Genomic DNA, 20205 nt, shown 5'->3' with positions numbered 1-20205 from the left:
CTGCTGTACACATCTAGTCTGTTTGTTACTGATGGTTATTTTTTTTTTAACGAGTTGATTGGCAGTTTCAATAGTTTCTATATAGCAATCATTTGCATAATTTGTGTTGTATCTTAACTTTTTTTTGGATTAAACAATTAATTGGTTTACCAAATGAATCAGTAGTGGCAGGCTTAAGTGGCCTTTAATAACGTAAGTTGTTTACTGCCTGAGCAACATGTAACTCAAAAGTTTAGGGTTCATAACTGTGAGTTCAAATATGCCTACGCACCTGCGATAGCCATGGCAGGAGGCATTATGTTTTCGGATTGTCTGTCCCTCTGTCCCATTCTTGTGAACATGACATCTCAGGGTCTCCTTGAGGGAATGTCTTCAAGTTGGGCACAAACATCAACCTGGACTCAAGGATGAACTGAGGGGATTATGGTGCCGAAAGGCCAAAGGTCAAGGTCACTGTGACCTCATAAACCACATTCTTGGTCATAAGTCAGGAACTGGTGTAAAATAATTTAAGAATGAATTAAGTGATTCCAGATTTCACACGTTGACTGGGATGACACAATGAGAAAACAATGAGCACAGTACGGGCTTTCATCTTTCCCTCTCATCCATTCTGCCTTAAACTTAGTGCCTCATTCTGAATTTTGAGCTTCATCAGAATCACATGACTGTAAACAACATATTGGAGTGTGCCTAGCTAATGGTGATCCTGTGAGTGAGTGAGTTTCACCTACAGCCCCTAGAAAGGCTTTGCATCCAAAACTGCCATGAGAAAACAAAAGAAAGAGTCGTATATGAGTCTGGTGTCTGGGTCTGGAATATGGTGGCGGCGTACAACTGTGAATTTTAGTTTACTCACGCAGTGTACGTATGAGTATACAGACAACAAAGAAACATGCCATCCACAATCAACAAATCCACAAAAAACAATCAAATCAGACTTTTTCCAAAGCAAACTCTTTTGCACCTCAGTGTTCTGTATCTCCGCCCAGAAGGCAGTGGGGTGAGATATTGGTTGTGTGGGTGTGTAATGTCCATTTCTATTGTGGTTGCAATGTGTGAGATGGCCCTGTTGTTTAGTTCTGTGCGATTGGGTGTGGGGAGTCCGATTATCTTGGCCGCTGGGTTGGTGATGCGTGTGAATTTTGTCCGGTTGGTGACAGTTAGCATGTTGTAGAAACAGGAGGAGCAGTATATGAGGATGGGCTGGATGATGCTTTGATACAGTAGTCTTAGTCGATGTTATTATTATGTACGTGGGCAAGATTTTTTTTTTTGATTGACCATTTTGTTATTTGGGAAATAAATAAATTTTCCACATCATGTGGTAAAGCAACTTTTGTTGAATTTATTGATGTGACATTTGTTCAGAATTCATTGTTGGACAGTTAAATTTCAAACATCATCACATTCTGAAATGATCAATAAAATCACATTTGAAAACAGTGATGTTTGTGAGTTATTAGCCCTGAGACTGACTAGCAGCCTGTCCAGGATGTACCCAAAGTGGGAGAGCCTCCAGCCTCAACAGGATGTGTATGGCTAATAGGTGCATTGATTATTTTTGGGGACGATTTACAAAAACAGACACAATTTTAAGGATTTAGAGTTGAAATTTACAGTTGAAGACTTTATTCAGGCCAGTCCATCAAATACACCACATTTATCGCATTTATAGTTATTATTGCTACTTTGAGCATACAAACACTTTGCTCCTACATTATACAGCCATTCATAGATCAATATGAAAAGACAGAAATGGTTTGACAGCATAATCATAACGTCTCTCAAAAGATTCCAGGCTGGCATTTGTTTTCAGTCGGTGGTGAGCGAATCCAACGGCAGCAGTATCTTCCTCTTTATGATTCAGCCTTAGCAAGTGTTCTAGTTACAAGACAGAGAGAGTAAAATATAATGTAAATAAAGTGGAATATAAACACAGAATCATAAATGTACATACAAATTTAATAGTAGCACTTCATGTGAAACACAAGATGGAAGACAACATCTGTATGTGTTTCTTTAAAAAGTAGATAGAGGAGTAACACTCACCGTGCTCAGTTGAGCCCTGTTACAACCTGAAAACAATCAAATGGAGGCAGTGAATATGTGGTCTGTCTGATTTACTAAATATCTTCAGGCTTCTCTGTAAATATCCGGGGAATAAAATCCATGTGAATGAAGTATAATCCTAACCCTGTTACCTGTATGTTAGCCAGCTAGCTTGGTTCATGTGAGAGCATAATATAAAACATTGAATGGCGTGATGCCACTGTGAAAAGCTACGCATTGTTGGGATGCATATGCGGAGATTTTTATTCACAGGACATCCCATTAGTTATACCGTTCATTTACACACAGACACTCATAGAGTCCTCATACAACAGTTTCACGCCCCAGTGTCACGTGACAGGGAGCTTACAGCATCGCGTCACAGTTCTGGGCCACCCCATAAACAAACATTTGGATGATATAGCAATTTAATTTGGTCTAACTTTAGCAGTTATGGGCTAATCATATTTATGCAGCTACAACAGCCAAAATTGGGGCAGTTCATCCAAAGTATCAGTGTGGAATCCTTCTTCTCATCTAATTCTCAGCATTAAAGCATTAAAGGGTCAGGTTGAGTTGAGGCTAGAGACAAATTCTTTATTTGGCTACAATGATCATACCAATGTTTAAACCTTGTGGCTTCATCATCTTGATCTGATGACTGAAAACTGTGATAATCTATTTTTATAAATACTAGAACTATCTGGTAGATTGTGTCTTAGCTGACAGAACAATGTGGAACAATCTGTGATCTACTGTCTTTCATTTAATGGCATATTAATATGTAAAGAGCTTATAGAGATACTTACATCGGGACAGCTGTATTTTTCCATTAGTGCACTGGACCTTAGAAAAATTATCGAACCAATGCTCATCCTTACATTCCAATCTCACAGTCTCGCCCTCTTCTATGAATTTAACTCCAACAGGTTTTAACCGAGAAACTTTATCAGTGTCCACAGAACAGAAGGCAGCTGCACAAAAAAAAACAACAAAACATGAACGTTAACTTTTCCAGCTAACTTCTTTGACAGACATTTAGAACTGATTTGTTATACCTTTGCAGGTTGGCACTTCTGACCACGTGCCATCGCTGTAACACGACACTGTCTGTGGACCCACTAAGGCGTAGTATCTACTGCATTTGTATTTCACAAACATTCGATCAGTTTCCACAACAACTCCATCACGAACCACAGGAAGGCTTCCACATCTGTTGACTGATTTAAGAAAAAACAAAACAAAGTTTCTGAAAACTAATTTTCAAGCAGTCATAGCAGAGTTAATTAACTTAAAATTTCATCCCACATTTTGATTTCCTCAGCCTTCTACCAGCTGCATCACTGATGGACCCAATCTATCAGCAAATCCCTCAGTAAGGTTATTGATAAGAGCCATGGCTATAGATTCAGCTTGGAATCAAATAGGCATTTTTGTGAAATGAATCTACTTATTTACTTGTAGTGAGTTCATGTTCATTCAATCCACAGTTGGTTGAAGATCCTGTAAGATACAGTGAACACAGCAGTTACTATCCCACTGGGAGATTGTTTTATGCATTTCCCCCCCAGAATGTTGCCCTTGCTAGAGTAAATGTATTTCTTAATCAGTGACATTGGCATTTAAAATATTGTGGTCTTTCTTCTTCTTCTTCGTATGTCATATAAATCAAAACCCACCATCCCCAGGTTGTGTTTCACTGCCAGCATTTGTAGTGTCCCCCCCGACTGTTTCCACCTCTGCAGAAACATCATGTCCAGGATCTGATCCCGTCCCTTGCCCTGAGAGAGAAAGAGAGAACAAAAAGGCTCTGACCTAACGTACATGTTTTCATGCTGGGGGAAACCAGAGCACCTGGAGCAAAAGAAAAACCTGCCCTTGCCTGGGGCCAGGCCAACAGCAGCTTCAGACTCAGCAGCTCTGTCTCCCAATATACCCACCAATGAACCAGTCTTCCCCCCAGCTGAGAAGGAGTTGAGCAGCATTGTGTAAAATGACATTTCAGAGGGCATAATTGCAGGGGTCTGTGGGAATTTCTTTTTTTTATTCTTGTGGAAAAAAATAAAAATGATTAAATCATTAGAAGAATTCAAAGACTGAAACAAAAACAGCCTACAGTCTGTATTGGATGCTGGACAGTTTGAGGTATTGAGAGATTAGTATCTGTATTAGAGTTCAAATATGTTAAACTAATACTTTCAAGTCATATAGTCAAGGTAAAGTATGTCTCCATGGCTTTGATGCAGACTGAAAAATGTCGACCGCTTTTAAAGCTGTTCTTTTTCTAGTTAATACTGTATACTAAATGTATGTCTTTGTTAGGTAATTCCATATCATTCTATATCAATGCCCATTTTATATTTATTTTATGTTATTCATTAATGTTTAGAGAAATTTCTATTCAAGAATATTACCATTAAAATTATGTTTAGACTGTAAAAGATGAAGAAGCACATTTCTTTAGGCAGTATCAGTCTAGCACCAAATATGTAATTCCACTGTGTACAGTATGTTGCATGCATCTTTGAATTGTACAGTATTATACAGCTCACTATCAGTAAATATCGTATAGTAAGTACTGGACTACAAGAGAGTTGCAAGCCTGCAAAAGTAGTTATTTAAAGCGTTCAATAGGTAGATTGGGTTCTGGAGGTGTGGTTACAGCTGTTGTGCAGGGTTGCTGTATCCTGTGTTGCTGGAGCCAGAATCCCTGGTGTCACCCCTGTTCATTACTAATCAGATTATTTATTGTTGACTGTAGACAGCCACAGCCCCTCTGTACAAAGGGGTATCACAAGAACTGGCATTTAAACTGTTCCATGCAACTCTTTAACATCACAAGAGGTAAATAATCACAGATGTAGCGGGCAAGCTAATATTATCACAAAAATATCACAGGAAAAGCTCAATTTAAATTACATTTCAGTAATCTTATAGTTTAAGTATTTCTATTATTTTGGTTTGTAGGTGAGACCAGACAGACAGCAGAGAGGCTTGAGTGCAAAAGGGGGTTAGGATCAGTTGTTTTTCACACTGACTAAAAGTATTTTTACTCCTACATATCTCAGCACACTGTCCACTTACTGCATGTTGGACTGTCAGTCCAGTTTCCATGCACACAAAAGATGGATTTTGTGTCTTCTGCTCTCTCTACAGTATATCCATCTTCACATTCATAGTACACTTGTGTATCTGCAGCAAACACCTCCTTGTATTCATGCTTGATGACAGCATGGGGGATTCGAGGGGGCTCACCACAGGAATCGTAACGTTCTGTAAAAATAAACACAATTGCAATAGGTCGAGGTACTCAGATGGATACTTGATGTGCTGTTGCTGGTAAGAATTATAATGTAGACAATGATATTATTGTGGTCTGTTAGTTTTAAAGCTTACTGGTATGAAACATCAGACAGACTTACTCTCACAGACTAGCACAGAGGTCCATCGTCCTTTATTACATCTGGTTGTAGCAGCCCGGTTTTTGGGTTCATATCCTTCATTACATGTTACCCTAAATACGTGTCCATCCTGATACCAAACTTCTGGGCTTGTTGTGTAATTTGCATTGGGTATCTCTGGTGTAATGCAGTCTTCTTCGTCTGAGGGGAAAGATAAACAAAAACAGATTTACCATAGGAGTTATTTACTGACCATCAACAGCTATTGTTATCTTGGCTCTAAGCACTCTGACAAGTCCCATCCTCAACTGAAGGCTAACCAACCGTATATAGGTGAAGCTGCCAGCTAAGGAGATATGTTAATACAACAATATTTGAGTTAAAGAGAGCCACATTTCTCCTTTTTTTTGGTAAAGGCTAACTGTCTCCCTACATCCTTTCTGTCCTCAAAAATGATATCAACCATCTAACTCCTGGTAAGACAGCAAACAAGTTGACACAGCTTTCTTGGATCAGAAACTAATGCTGTATATTACTTAATTATAATGGCTTATACTGCTTGTTGATGGAAAAAACATCTCATTGTAATGTGTTAACAGGTAATGCAAATGTGTAACTGTTCAACAATGACCCTTAATACTATAATGAAATACATGACAATAAAGTTCTGGATTTAAATGGAAGCCATTTCATAAACCCTACAAACTATTACTGAGATTATATGGATGCTTATTACAGACAACATTTAAAGGGGAACTTTGGCAGATTTTGACCCTAGTCTTGATCACTAGAGGTCACCGAGTACTGTCGATAGGAAAAAGAACGACCAGAATTGGTTCTAGCAAACTGGAGATCCTGCAGCTAATGGCCAGAGCTCCCAGTTAGTTATAATACACTTCTTGGGGGCATATCCTAAAGAGTGCCTTTTGCTCCTCTTAACTGACACAAAATGCAATTAAAATGTCTGTGCAATGCTGTAAGCTCCCTGTCACGTGACACTGGGGCGTGAAACTGTTGTATGAGGGCTCTATGAGTGTCTGTGTGTAAATGAACGGTATAACTAATGGGATGTCCTGTGAATAAAAATCTCCGCATATGCATCCCAACAATGCGTAGCTTTTCACAGTGGCATCACGCCATTCAATGTTTTATATTATGCTCTCACATGAACCAAGCTAGCTGGCTAACATACAGGTAACAGGGTTAGGATTATACTTCATTCACATGGATTTTATTCCCCGGATATTTACAGAGAAGCCTGAAGATATTTAGTAAATCAGACAGACCACATATTCACTGCCTCCATTTGATTGTTTTCAGGTTGTAACAGGGCTCAACTGGGCTCGGTGAGTGTTACTCCTCTATCTACTTTTTAAAGAAACACATACAGATGTTGTCTTCCATCTTGTGTTTCACATGAAGTGCTACTATTAAATTTGTATGTACATTTATGATTCTGTGTTTATATTCCACTTTATTTACATTATATTTTACTCTCTCTGTCTTGTAACTAGAACACTTGCTAAGGCTGAATCATAAAGAGGAAGATAAAAAAGTTTTTTTCCCCCTCAAAATCAAAAAAAAGGGAAAGAAAGATTTCACTTGTTGCAGGTAAACGCAGAAGAAGAAATTGTTGCAGGAAGTGTGCAAATCGGAGAGTAGTGTGTGAAGACATGGACATTTTTGAGGGGAAATAAACCTTTTTTCGTCGTGAAGGCATTATCTCCGTGATCGATTATTCTGGGCTTTCAGTGAAGCGAGCGGTGGAAAAACAGGTAGGAGACAGTACTGTTTTGTACGGTTTCTGCACAACGTATGATCTGAAAAGGCATGTTGTTGTCACGTAAGGGCCCTGATCATGTTGCACAGACATTTTAATTGCATTTTGTATCAGTTAAGAGGAGCAAAAGGCACTCTTTAGGATATGCCCCCAAGAAGTGTATTATAACTAACTGGGAGCTCTGGCCATTAGCTGCAGGAACTCCAGTTTGCTAGAACCAATTCTGGTCGTTCTTTTTCCTATCGACAGTACTCGGTGACCTCTAGTGATCAAGACTAGGGTAAAAATCTGCCGAAGTTCCCCTTTAAGTTGATCTTTTACCCTACAGGGTCATACACTGACTTCATCTGTTTTGCAGTATTGAAACACTGAATAATTAATAAAGGTTTCCACATGAGAGGTGATCGAGTTAAAACAAACCAGTGGATATATTATAGAACACTTACCTATACATTTTGGTTCATGAAACCATGTGCCATTTTGACAGGTGCTTGTTGCCCACCAACGACCAGCCACTACTGGTTTATTTCCCTTTTCACAGGCATAAGTGAGCTTGACTCCATGAGCATATGTTTCGTTGTTGGGGACAAAATAACCATCATTCAGGCGGGGAGCAGAACAAGAGTTATCTGCCCTTTGTGCTGAAACAATGACAAGTTAGAGAACACCGTACTGAAATCCTTTCTTAAGACACTGAAATGATAGGTGATATAATTTAATGTTCTTACCATGCAGCACCCCTGGAAACCAAACCAAAAGAACAAATCCGAGATATCTCACACACATTTTGTCAGGAATTCAGTCCAAAGCAGAGCAAAGAGTTCAGTTAAGATCAGAACCAGTTAATAATCATTGAGGGCCTTTCCCCCAAAAGTTGAGAAATGTGGAGTAAACACTCCAACTCTTACATAACACTGTTGGTCTGAAGCAAACACACTGATTAGAATACATTACAAGCACATACAGACATAGAGGAGCAATACTTTTTTTGCATTTTAACCTTAGAGAGACACGTGAGAGTATAGAATAACACTTTGTCCATTTCTAAAAAATAAAATAAAATCCACACATTTATTGTTTTTTGTCTCCCATAATGACTTATTTCAAAATAAGTCAGATAATAACAGAGTTTAGACATATAGACACGTTTCTCTGTAAGAAAGTAATAATATAATAGTAGTCATAATGATTTAGTATCCATGTAATGAGGATATTATCTCTATAATGTGATAATATCTTACAAGCTATACACAGAAGGTAGCTCAATAAACACATATAGACACAGTCAATCTGATCAAAGATGGTACATTGAAGACTTTAGTTTAAACTCTAATTTCTTACACTTCATGTTTGTTCCATTCATGTAATTCTGCAGTATTTCTTCCATGTTTGTTAACACAGAAGCACCAGTGATTGTGATCATTTGTTTAGAGTCCAGATTTCAGAATGATTTCCCGGACTGCCGTGATCAGAGGTCAGCATTATGAAACACCAAACACAGTCAGGCCAAAGGTCAGACTGTAGTAACAGAGGTGAACCTCTGTAAAACATAAGTTTTATTACAAACAAAAACAGAGCAGGAACCATAAGAATCATTTAGATTGATATCGATGATTATGATGTGATCATACAGTTTGTCTTTAAGACTCTGTGTCAGTGTCTGATTGCCATCTGCTGGATCTTCTTGTGCTCTGCATAACTTTACACAGCATACTGTACTGTGTTATGTGGCTGCAGTATTAGAGGGGAGACATGGACATGCAGTTCAGGTCTTTCCTTAGAATTATAGCAGGTTTATAAACATATTTAAATAAGTCACCTCTAAAAGCAGTTTTATCATTAGAGAGCAGTAAACAGTCTATTGTATCATTTTGCAGAACACAATCTTGACACAATACTGTCTATGGCCACTCTGGAAATATATATGTTGAGAGCATCTGTTCATTGTCGGCTTTATTATGGTGATAATTGAAGCAGGTAGGCTACACTGCACTTCATGCTCCTGGAGAAAGGCTGGTCTGTTGTTCTGGCTCTCTGTACATTTATCTTGTGGGCACAAATTAACCAAAGACACAATTCTAGAAGGATTTAGAGTTGAAATTCCAGTTGAAGACTTTATTCAGGCCAGTCCATCAAATACACCACATTTATCTGTAGAGTTATTTTTGCTACTTTGAGCATACAAACACATTATACAGCCATTCATAGATCAATATGAAAAGACAGAAATGGTTTGACAGCAAAATCATAACGTCTCTCAAAAGATCCAGGCTGGCATTTGTTTTCAGTCGGTGGTGAGCGAATCCAACGGCAGCAGTATCTTCCTCTTTATGATTCAGCCTTAGCAAGTGTTCTAGTTACAAGACAGAGAGAGTAAAATATAATGTAAATAAAGTGGAATATAAACACAGAATCATAAATGTACATACAAATTTAATAGTAGCACTTCATGTGAAACACAAGATGGAAGACAACATCTGTATGTGTTTCTTTAAAAAGTAGATAGAGGAGTAACACTCACCGAGCCCAGTTGAGCCCTGTTACAACCTGAAAACAATCAAATGGAGGCAGTGAATATGTGGTCTGTCTGATTTACTAAATATCTTCAGGCTTCTCATTGTTTAAATTGAGTTTTCTTGTGTTGTTGAGTTCATTTAATTGACTGTAGAAGAATAGTTCAATCATTGTGCATGCAGAAGCTGATACGCTGTAAAATCTGATGAGTTAGTTCAATCTCAATCTTTGAGGAAACTGATTGCCTTAAAAAAAAAAAAATGCCTTTATTAACTCAAACAATTTAAGCATAATATGATTTTTATTTGAGTACAAGTAACTCAAGTATTTATTGTTAAGGTAACTTGGGATAAATTAAGTTAATTGTAAGAATACTACCCTCAAATGCATCTTCTTTATATAATGGTTGCCACTTAAGTTGAATTTACTCTTTTCTTCCAATTAAAGCTTGAAAAAAACAAAAAACTAAATCATACAGCATTATAGCAATGTGAGGCTGACCTTTTTGTAATGATATAAAGTCAACATGAAGGAAATTAGTCAATGGAACAAACTTAAATTATATCACCAATACTGCAACAATTCATTTTTGAGTTAGGTTTAATTCATGGCAATGAGTGACTACATTTTTTGGAGGATTAAGAAATGCTGTTAGGTTTTACAGTGAAGTTAATCAACGTATAGATACTTGTATTTGCCTAATAACTGTATGTGCTTCCCAATTCTTTCTTTTCTTTGGTCCAAAGTAAAAACTGTGTATCATCGGCCAACATCTTAAAGGGGAACGCCACTGATTTTACACATCAAAGTCTGTTTACAGGTTTTTGGGAATACTACGCCACCAGTGTGAAAAAAATGCATGAAGTTTTTTGTTGCTCCAGAGAGAGCTGCATGAAGTATATTTTACAGGTTAGATTCAACCATGGCTGCTGCAACAAGGACTCATTATTGGTGAACGCCCTATAGCTCACCTGGTAGAGCTGGGCCCCTCAGTTCAAGCTGTGTGAAATCTAATAAATGACCTCACGTGATGTCACTTGAGTCAGTGTCAGTTGGACTGAAGACTAAAAATTTGAAATAAAAATAAAAATAAAAATCTGGGGGTTTGGAGTTAGATAGAAGTGAGATTACCAGATCTCTGTAGACTGCTCTTCATATCTGCTTGAGGCAGGCTCCAGGCTATTGGTGGCTACTAGCATAACATACACATTGCATTGTGGGTAACATAGGCAGCAGGTATTGGCATGGAAGATTACATGGAATAAAAACTACAGTATCTGTTGTTCTGCTGCATCGATTCTGTTTACTGTCCATCTCGAGTCAGTGTAGTACTAGAAGACCAGTACCACTCTCCATGTCTGTATGCTAAATCTGTAGCTAGCAGGGGGTTAGCTTAGTTTAGCATAAAGTCTGGAAACAGCTGGTCTGGCTCAGTCCAAAGGCAACATAATTCACCTCTAAAGTTCACTCATTAACACATTATATCTTGACGAGTCTTGTGGTTGCTGTGAGGTTGCTAGGCAACTAGCAAACACTCCCGGCCAAGAAATAGTCCCGATATCAGCATCAGTATGGTCTCATTCTTCTCATTTGATTCTCAGCAAGAAAGCAAATAGGAACATTTCCCAAAATGTGAAAATATTCTGGTTGAGTTGAGGCTGGGGACAAATTCTTTGTTTGGCTACAACGATCACGCCAATGTTTAAATCTTGTCGCTTCATCATCACATACTTGATACTAGTACTGTATAGTTCTTCTGCTAAATGTATATATAAACATATATATATATATAGACAAATATATATATATATATATATATATATATATATATATTTGTCTGGTGGAATTATTTATTTAACATGCCACTAACTCCTGCTGTAACCTGTGCAGTATTATATTTTAATTTAAATCACATCTGTCTAAAAAACTGTATATAGTGTACGTACAACCCTGATTTTATTTTTTATTTATATCTTGTACTTTTCTGTTTTATTTCGTTATTTAATGTGTATTTCTATTTTTCTTAGTGAAAAGTTAATTTCCCCAGTGTGGGATCAATAAAGTCTATCTTATCATACCTTATCTTATCTTATCTTATGTTGAACTAAAGACTGAAAACTGTGATAATCTATTTTTATAAATACTAGAACTATCTGGTAGATTGTGTCTTAGCTGACAGAACAATGTGGAACAATCTGTGATCTACTGTCTTTCATTTAATGGCATATTAATATGTAAAGAGCTTATAGAGATACTTACATCGGGACAGGTGTATTTTTCCATTAGTGCACTGGACCTCAGAAAAATTATCGAACCAATGCTCATCCTTACATTCCAATCTCACAGTCTCGCCCTCTTCTATGAATTTAACTCCAACAGGTTTTAACCGAGAAACTTTATCAGTGTCCAGAGAACAGAAGGCAGCTGCACAAAAAAAACAACAAAACATGAACGTTAACTTTTCCAGCTAACTTCTTTGACAGACATTTAGAACTGATTTGTTATATCTTTGCAGGTTGGCACTTCTGACCACGTGCCATCGCCTTAACACGACACTGTCTGTGGACCCACTAAGGCGTAGTATCTACTGCATTTGTATTTCACAAACATTCGATCAGTTTCCACAACAACTCCATCACAAACCACAGGAAGGCTTCCACATCTGCTGACTGAAACAGTTATAGAGTAGAGTTTTTCCTCTACATTTTTCCTCAGTAACTCAGTGAAAAAGGGAGATATTATCTGGTTTATGTGATATAAAAAGTGAAATGAATCTACTTATTTACTTGTAGTGAGTTCATGTTCATTCAATCCGGAGTTGGTTGAAGATCCTGTAAGATACATTGGACACAGCTGTTAGTATCCCACTGGGAGATTGTTTTTATGCATTTTTCCCCCCCAGAATATATAAAATATAAAATATTTTTCCCATCATGCTTTTTTAGAATTTTAAAATCTAACATAATTTTTTTTGATGGTGAAACCTTACACATACATACAATAGATTCACTTTTATGGATCACAAGAGGAGACGTTTTTCTCATTCCTTGATCCCGCGATCCCGCCAAAATTCTATAGTGAATTATCTCTCTATTGTCTGTTACTTAGACAGTGAACTTGCACAATACTGTAGTGCACACAAACGAGGATGGCACTAGCTGAAGGAGTTGAGCAGCACTGTGTAAACTGACATTTCAGTTAGCAGAATTTCTGTTTTTATTCTTACAAGCCTGCAAAAGTAGTTAAAGCATTCAATAGGTAGATTGGGTTCTGGAGGTGTGGTTACAGCTGTTGTGCAGGGTTGCTGTATCCTGTGTTGCTGGAGCCAGAATCCCTGGTGTTAAGCTAATATTATAACAAAAATATCACAGGAAAAACAAAACTTAAATTACATTTTAGTAATCTTAAAGTTTGATAATAATAACGTCCCCCAAAACACACACACACACACACACACACACACACACACACACACACACACACACACACACACACACACACTGAGACCATACAGGTCTCAAAAGGGGGTTAGGATCAGTTGTTTTTCACACTGACTAAAAGTATTTTTACTCCTGCATATCTCAGCACACTGTCCACTTACTGCATGTTGGACCGTCAGTCCAGTTTCCAAGCACACAAAAGATGGATTTTGTGTCTTCTGCTCTCTCTACAGTATATCCATCTTCACATTCATAGTACACTTGTGTATCTGCAGCAAACACCTCCTTGTATTCATGCTTGATGACAGCATGGGGGATTCGAGGGGGCTCACCACAGGAATCGTAACGTTCTGTAAAAATAAACACATTTGCCATCAATAGGTAGAGGTACTCAGATGGATACTTGATGTGCTGTTGCTGGTAAGAATTATAATGTAGACAATGATATTATTGTGGTCTGTTAGTTTTAAAGCTTACTGGTATGAAACATCAGACAGACTTACTCTCACAGACTAGCACAGAGGTCCATCGTCCTTTATTACATCTGGTTGTAGCAGCCCGGTTTTTGGGTTCATATCCTTTATTACATGTTACCCTAAATACGTGTCCATCCTGATACCAAACTTCTGGGCTTGTTGTGTAATTTGCATTGGGTATCTCTGGTGTAATGCAGTCTTCTTCGTCTGAGGGGAAAAAACAGAAACAACAAAAGTTTTCACCATCGTGTCTTAAACCCTCTTTGGCAATCTATATTTCTAAAGTGTCATTATTTATATATCATCTCCAAGGATTTATTACATCTTTAAAGACTTCTGTTCAAGGAAATGCTCAGGTTGCAGATGTAGGATTAAAATAAAGTGAGGGACATAAATGCACACATTTTTTGATTTGGCAATCCATCTAACATGTTGAGTATTTCAGTTTGGACAAAAGAAGTGCAGCGACCGACAGACTCATACTGAGTGACAGCACACAGGTTAAAAGGAAAAAACAGTGGAGGTATTGTGGGGAACACTTACCTATACATTGTGGTTCATGAGACCATGCACCATTTTGACATGTGGTTGTTGCCCACCAGCCCTTCACTGCAAGTTTATATCCGTTATTGCAGGTAAAGCTCAGAGTGGTTCCATCAGAATAAGTCTCTTGTTTTGGGACAAAGAAACCACCATCCAGTCTGGGAGCAGCACAGGACTGTGTTGCACTTTGTGCTAAAATACAATAAACAGGATTACTCTACAGTGACTGTATTTGTTTTTAAGGAATTCAAATGGTGGTTAAAGTATTTAATATTCTTACCATGCAGCCCTCCAGGAAACCAAATCAGAAGAAGGAATCCAAGATATCTGATGCACATTTTGTCAGGAGCTAAATCGTCCCACGAAAAAGTAGAACTGAAAGCCTAGTCCAGATCAGAACCAGTTAATAACTGATGAGAGCCTTCCCCCAAAACATTTGTTGACCAAACACACATACACACACACACACACACACACACACACACACACACACACACACACACACACACACACACACACACAACACACACAAACACACACACACACACACACACACACACACACACACACACACACACACACACACACACACACACACACACACACTTTACGTTATTTGGATGGTTAATTATTGTCAACATGAGATATAAAATGTTTGCAACACTTCAAATTCAGATCAGTCACTTTTGTTAATCTATCTTGGTTAAATGAACAAACCTGACTGTGTTCAGTTTTGTTTCTTGACCTCAGATGATACTGTTAATCAATTTCATCTATTTACTGTCACATTATGAACTTCAAGGAGAAGCACACTGTTATTTGTATTTATTGTTTTTATTTATTTGTTTGGGAAAGACCTGTGACAATGATAAGTGTATTTCTGTGTAGAACTAAAAGACTACCAATGGATCATTTGCTGTATAACTCTCTCTACAACAATCAATTTGATTATTTAGAGTCCAAATTTCAACATAACTTCCTGGCCTGGTGTGATCAGAGGTCAGTCTTGTGCCTGCCTTGATTCAGTTATTTATCAGTCTGGAACACTTCTGGATTTACATAATATCTAAAAACACACATTTGGTCATCAGTTACTTCGGAGAACATCACATACCTTTAATACACTCAGATCTCATACTCTACCATGATGTTAGGATGAGACTCAACTAACCATCCACTTACAAGAGCAGATATTATTATTAACATCGTGAATGACAAAACAGGTCCAAGTAACAAACCTGTTAAAGTTTAAATCTGGTAATCTCTAAATTGACTCATCGTAAGAGCAAACCTCTTCAGAGCAAATACTCAGCTTTGGTGAAGTCAGTGAAGGTTTGTAATATCTGATATACGCTAAACCTGCACATTGAATCATCTCATGTAGAGTATGAGTCAGTTACCTACATCTGCTTCATTCTGGTCTATTTCATTGGGGATTGTAATGATTATTCAGAGACTATAGTTTTGTATGTTTTACTGAAAGGAATATAAATCATCTGAGGTGCTACTGTCATCAACAGGCTGACAAAAATGAACTAATGCAAACAAAAATCTTCATCTTAAAATTAGATATCTTCCTCCAAGATAAAGTCAAGAATACGGTAATGTAAGCCAAAAGACTAAAACTTGAAATAAGATGTTTTTGTTTTGAAACGTCAGAGCTTAAAGTCAGTGTCAAAGCATACTGGAGGTCCTATAGCTAATATGTCCCTTGTGTCAAGCTAAAATAACTCCAAATAAGATCAAACTGACAAAAAAGTGACATTTACTTGAATTAAGTCAGCTTTGTATAGTGAGCGTTGGATAATAAAACCCACACTCAAAAGATTTTAAATCTAAATATAAGATTCCTCACTGACTGAGAAATAAAGTTGTGACATCATTGAAACTGACCATGGCATTTGTGAGTCTGTCTGTCCGTCTGTCTGCATGCTTTGGACTGATGTTGTATCAAGCAGATCAATATTAGAAGAATTACTGTCTATGACCATTACTACTATTACTGTTACTGATATATCCATGTTCAGAAGGACTTTGTTAAGATTTCTGTCAAACTTTTTATACAGACTACCGTAGGCCACATAAACTTTATTTATGTATTCAAAGTGCATTAACAGTTCTAATCAGAAAGATATAAGATGACTGTCGGTAAACAATCAGCTCCAACATTGTGTTTATGTATTTTCCATCAAAATGGAATCAAAGCAATAACTGGTTTGAAAAGATCAAATACAAATGTGATGACATTTTTTTAACATAGTTGTTTCCGATGGAGGAACTTCAAAACTTGGCCTTGGTTGTGAGTCCAGCAGTAGCTCCTCTGCTAGACTTTACAGGCAGTGACTCTGCTTACAACACAAACAATAAGAAATATTGTGAATAGTTAATTCATGTAAAACTGCTGGATACAACAAAGTGTGTCCAACATTAAATACAATATGGATTATACAATAATGGAATTCATTAAAAAATGTAAATCAAAAAGTGACACTTACCCAATCAGTACCTATTACCTAAAAATAATGTAATAACAGCAGTGAATAATTCAGTAAGTAGTTAAATTCACAAACTTCTCTTATTAAGGTCTAATTCATTCAATCTGTGAATGGCTGAACCTACTGAGGAACATCTGTTCTGTTCTTTAAGGACAACAGTAATGTTTTTTATTTTTGTCAACAAATTCCTTGACAAGATTTGTCTATTGGTATTTTGAGGTATTTTACTCATCACCTTGCTTTGTGGGGTTGTGGGGCAACAGGAACTAGTGTGGTGAAACAGGAGAGGGTCGTGTGGCTGAACTGGGGGCATAGTGGGGGCTAAAGCGAAACAGGCCTTTGTTGGTGTGCATCTCTCCCTTCTAAGACAATCCAATACGTATCTAGATACAGTATGTGGGCTATGATTTGATTCAGGGACGATGCATTTTAATATAAAACGATATGGTTCGATACAATAATTGCGTTGTCGAACATGTTTGTTAACATACCAACAAGCCATGCTGTGCTAACATTACTCTCGTCGCTCTTGTCACGTGACCCTTTCGTTGACCTTTTATCTTTCACCAGAGTGGAGACGCTGTTAGCAGCAAAGCTTCAGTCAACCTATTCATAACTTTAAAATCAAAACATCGGTTGAACACCGGTTCACGGAACATTTAGTCGATCCAGGGGTTTGCATACCAATGTAGGTGCATCTATAACACTGAAACCGATGATCAGATAATAAAGAAAACTGTCACAGAGATCAGTCTGTCTGAGTGCGTATAAGTAAGAACTGAGACAGACAGGAGACAAAGGGGACAGACAGACTGTTCTTTTCTTTCAATATTCTTTTTCACACTATATTAGATATAGTGAATCCGATCCTAGAGAGTTAAAGGCTGAAACTAAAAGCATTGTGGCAAATTAAACTGTGAAGAGATCATTTATGTACTTACATCTGGACATAGTTATTCTTCTTTCAGTGCACTGAAAAATACTGAACCAACGATCCCAATTACAGGGAAAATACTTCTTCTCTCCTTCCTTTAGATATTCCTTTGTAGTTATTATAACATTGGACCCAACATACTGAGCAGGATCCAGTACACAGAATGACTCTGCACAAAATAAAGAGAAAATGTATCATTATTTGGATAACATTTCTCATAGACATTTGGAATGAGAAAAAGTAGCATTGACTTGTCTGTACCTTTACACTCGGGCAGTTTTGACCAGGTACCATCGTTGTGACACACCACAGTGTCTGGGCCGACTTGTGTGTAAAAGCCGTTACATTGGTTTTTCAAAAACATTTGATTCACGTCCACAACAATACCGTTTTCAAGGAATGGGTGTGTTCCACAGCGGCTGACTGAAGTAAAAAAAGAGGTTATTTAACATTGTCATGATGTTGATCTGAAGCAGCTCTAGTAAAAGAAAATCCTCTGTGTCTAATGGTTCATACCAGTTTTTAAGAACCTCCACTTACAAGAGGGAAGACATTTTATTCTGATATTTGAACGTGAGGGGAAAAAAGTTTAAGAAATGACAATTCATTCACATACTCTAACCAAGATGATTGTTGTGTCTAAACCTAACCAAACCTGAATGATAAATGGACTTTCACTGATAGTGAAGAAAAACTGAAAAGTTACACCAAGTAAATATATGAACCAAGTCTGATACATGTGAAGTAAAAGGAGAAAATAATCTGAATGATTTACTTGGTACAAATGAAGGACTGCTGTCTCCCCCATTTGAGCCAGAGGTTGTAGAAGATCCTGTAAGACACACAACAGAAGACACAGCAGTTAGTATCACTTTGGGATTTTCATTGCTATCTATTTCTTTCCAAAAGTTTTCGATGCTTTTCATGAAAAAAAGGAAAATGAAGTTATTTAATTATGATTATTCAATCTACTTTAAAATACAATTTTGCCTACAATGACATTAACCTACCTGTACCTGCAGGTTGTGTCCCACTGCCAGTCAGTGTAGTGTGTCCCCCACCTGCTCCTCCCACTGTGGATCCACCACGTCCAGTGTCTGATCCAGTTCCTCTCCCTGAGTGAAAAAATATTATAGAAACACTACACTTTAGAGAGATATTTGATAAAATAGAGATGCATCAATTGTCAAAATGTAAACAGACTTTAGCTAGACAGAGGCCAACATTATTCATTTTCAGACTAAAACAAACTGAAGTCTTTCTGCTTATTTACCTGTTGACCTGATAACTACAGTATTAGGTATAACACTTACATACAGAATATCTCTCTGACTACAGGCCCATGCACACACTTTCACCATGTGGCAAAATTAGCCAGGTCTGGTGTTTTTTAAGATACATATGGTTAAACAATCACTGTTCAGTTTAGGAAAAGTTCAATTGTCTCTTTTACATTTTATGAAAGGTTTAAGCACTGTATATCTCAGCACACTGTCCACTTACTGCTCATTGGGCCTTCAGTCCAGGTTCCGTTATTGCAGGTAAAGCTCAGAGTGGTTCCATCAGAATAAGTCTCTTGTTTTGGGACAAAGAAACCACCATCCAGTCTGGGAGCAGCACAGGACTGTGTTGCACTTTGTGCTAAAATACAATAAACAGGATTACTCTACAGTGACGGTATTTGTTTTTAAGGAATTCAAATGGTGGTTAAAGTATTTAATATTCTTACCATGCAGCCCTCCAGGAAACCAAATCAGAAGAAGGAATCCAAGATATCTGATGCACATTTTGTCAGGAGCTAAATCGTCCCGCGAAAACGTAGAACTGAAAGCCTAGTCCAGATCAGAACCAGTTAATAACTGATGAGAGCCTTCCCCCAAAACATTTGTTGACCAAACACACAACACACACGCACGCACGCACGCACGCACGCACGCACGCACACACACACACACACACACACACACACACAAACACACACACCTATAGGAATACAGAAATACAGTCGAACTCAAATTTTTTTACGTTACTTTAATAGTTAATTATTGTCAATATGAGAAATAAATGTTTGCAACACTTCAAATTCAGATCAGTCACTTTTGTTAATCTATCTTGGTTAAATGAACAAACCTGACTGTGTTCGGTTTTGTTTCTTGACCTCAGATGATACTGTTAATCAATTTCATCCATTTACTGTCATATTATGAACTTCAAGGAGAAGCACACTGTTATTTGTATTTATTGTTTTTATTTATTTGTTTGGGAAAGACCTGTGACAATGATAAGTGTATTTCTGTGTAGAACTAAAATACTACCAATGGATCATTTGCTGTATAACTCTCTCTACAACAATCAATTTGATTATTTAGAGTCCAAATTTCAAAATAATTTCCTGGCCTGGTGTGATCAGAGGTCAGTCTTGTGCCTGCCCTGATTCAGTTATTTATCAGTCTGGTCCACTTCTGGATTTACATAATATCTAAAAACACACATTTGGTCATCAGTTACTTCGGAGAACATCACATACCTTTAATACACTCAGATCTGATACTCTACCATGATGTTAGGAT

The 20205-nt window shown here is 37.5% G+C and overlaps 2 protein-coding genes across 29 annotated transcripts in view; both read right to left on the bottom strand.

Annotated features, from left to right (window-relative positions):
- Positions 1-1602: 1602 nt before the first annotated feature.
- LOC127362481 (coagulation factor XIII B chain-like) lies at positions 1603-14644 on the bottom strand. Of its 4 annotated transcripts, XM_051398251.1 has the most exons (11): positions 8575-8621; positions 7962-8155; positions 7680-7874; positions 5475-5654; positions 5137-5325; positions 3732-3833; positions 3511-3555; positions 3111-3272; positions 2862-3026; positions 2053-2078; positions 1603-1884 (listed from the first exon to the last, which is right to left on the bottom strand). In XM_051398251.1, the coding sequence occupies exons 2-11, from the start codon at positions 8017-8019 to the stop codon at positions 1873-1875; spliced, it is 1134 nt and encodes a 377-aa protein (XP_051254211.1). In that variant the 5' UTR covers positions 8020-8155; positions 8575-8621; the 3' UTR covers positions 1603-1872. The 4 variants fall into 4 exon arrangements, with proteins under 4 accessions (XP_051254211.1, XP_051254219.1, XP_051254228.1 ...); XM_051398259.1 differs by lacking the exons at positions 7680-7874; positions 7962-8155; positions 8575-8621 and adding exons at positions 14207-14398; positions 14487-14644; XM_051398268.1 differs by lacking the exons at positions 3732-3833; positions 8575-8621 and having other exon boundaries at positions 7962-8128.
- A 1630-nt stretch (positions 14645-16274) lies between these two features.
- The window catches only part of LOC127362243 (coagulation factor XIII B chain-like), a 44326-nt gene continuing 40395 nt past the window's right edge, over positions 16275-20205 (bottom strand). For 6 of the 25 annotated variants that reach the window (XR_007884409.1, XR_007884412.1, XM_051398033.1 and 3 more), the window contains one exon: positions 16275-16554. Coding sequence is in view for 11 of the 25 variants with exons in the window: in XM_051397747.1 (XP_051253707.1) it covers positions 16706-16719; positions 17643-17804; positions 17897-18058; positions 18411-18467 (395 nt within the window). In the remaining 14 variants the exon portion in view is untranslated. Of the gene's footprint in view, positions 16555-16701; positions 16720-17642; positions 17805-17896; positions 18059-18410; positions 18468-20205 lie in introns of all 25 variants that reach the window. The other 19 variants (XR_007884421.1, XR_007884422.1, XM_051398018.1 and 16 more) reach the window with 7 other exon arrangements.

The sequence above is a fragment of the Dicentrarchus labrax genome, unplaced genomic scaffold (genome assembly GCF_905237075.1).
Source record: "Dicentrarchus labrax unplaced genomic scaffold, dlabrax2021, whole genome shotgun sequence".
NCBI classification, from domain to species: Eukaryota; Metazoa; Chordata; class Actinopteri; family Moronidae; genus Dicentrarchus; species Dicentrarchus labrax.
This window is presented reverse-complemented; position numbering and strand designations above follow the sequence as displayed.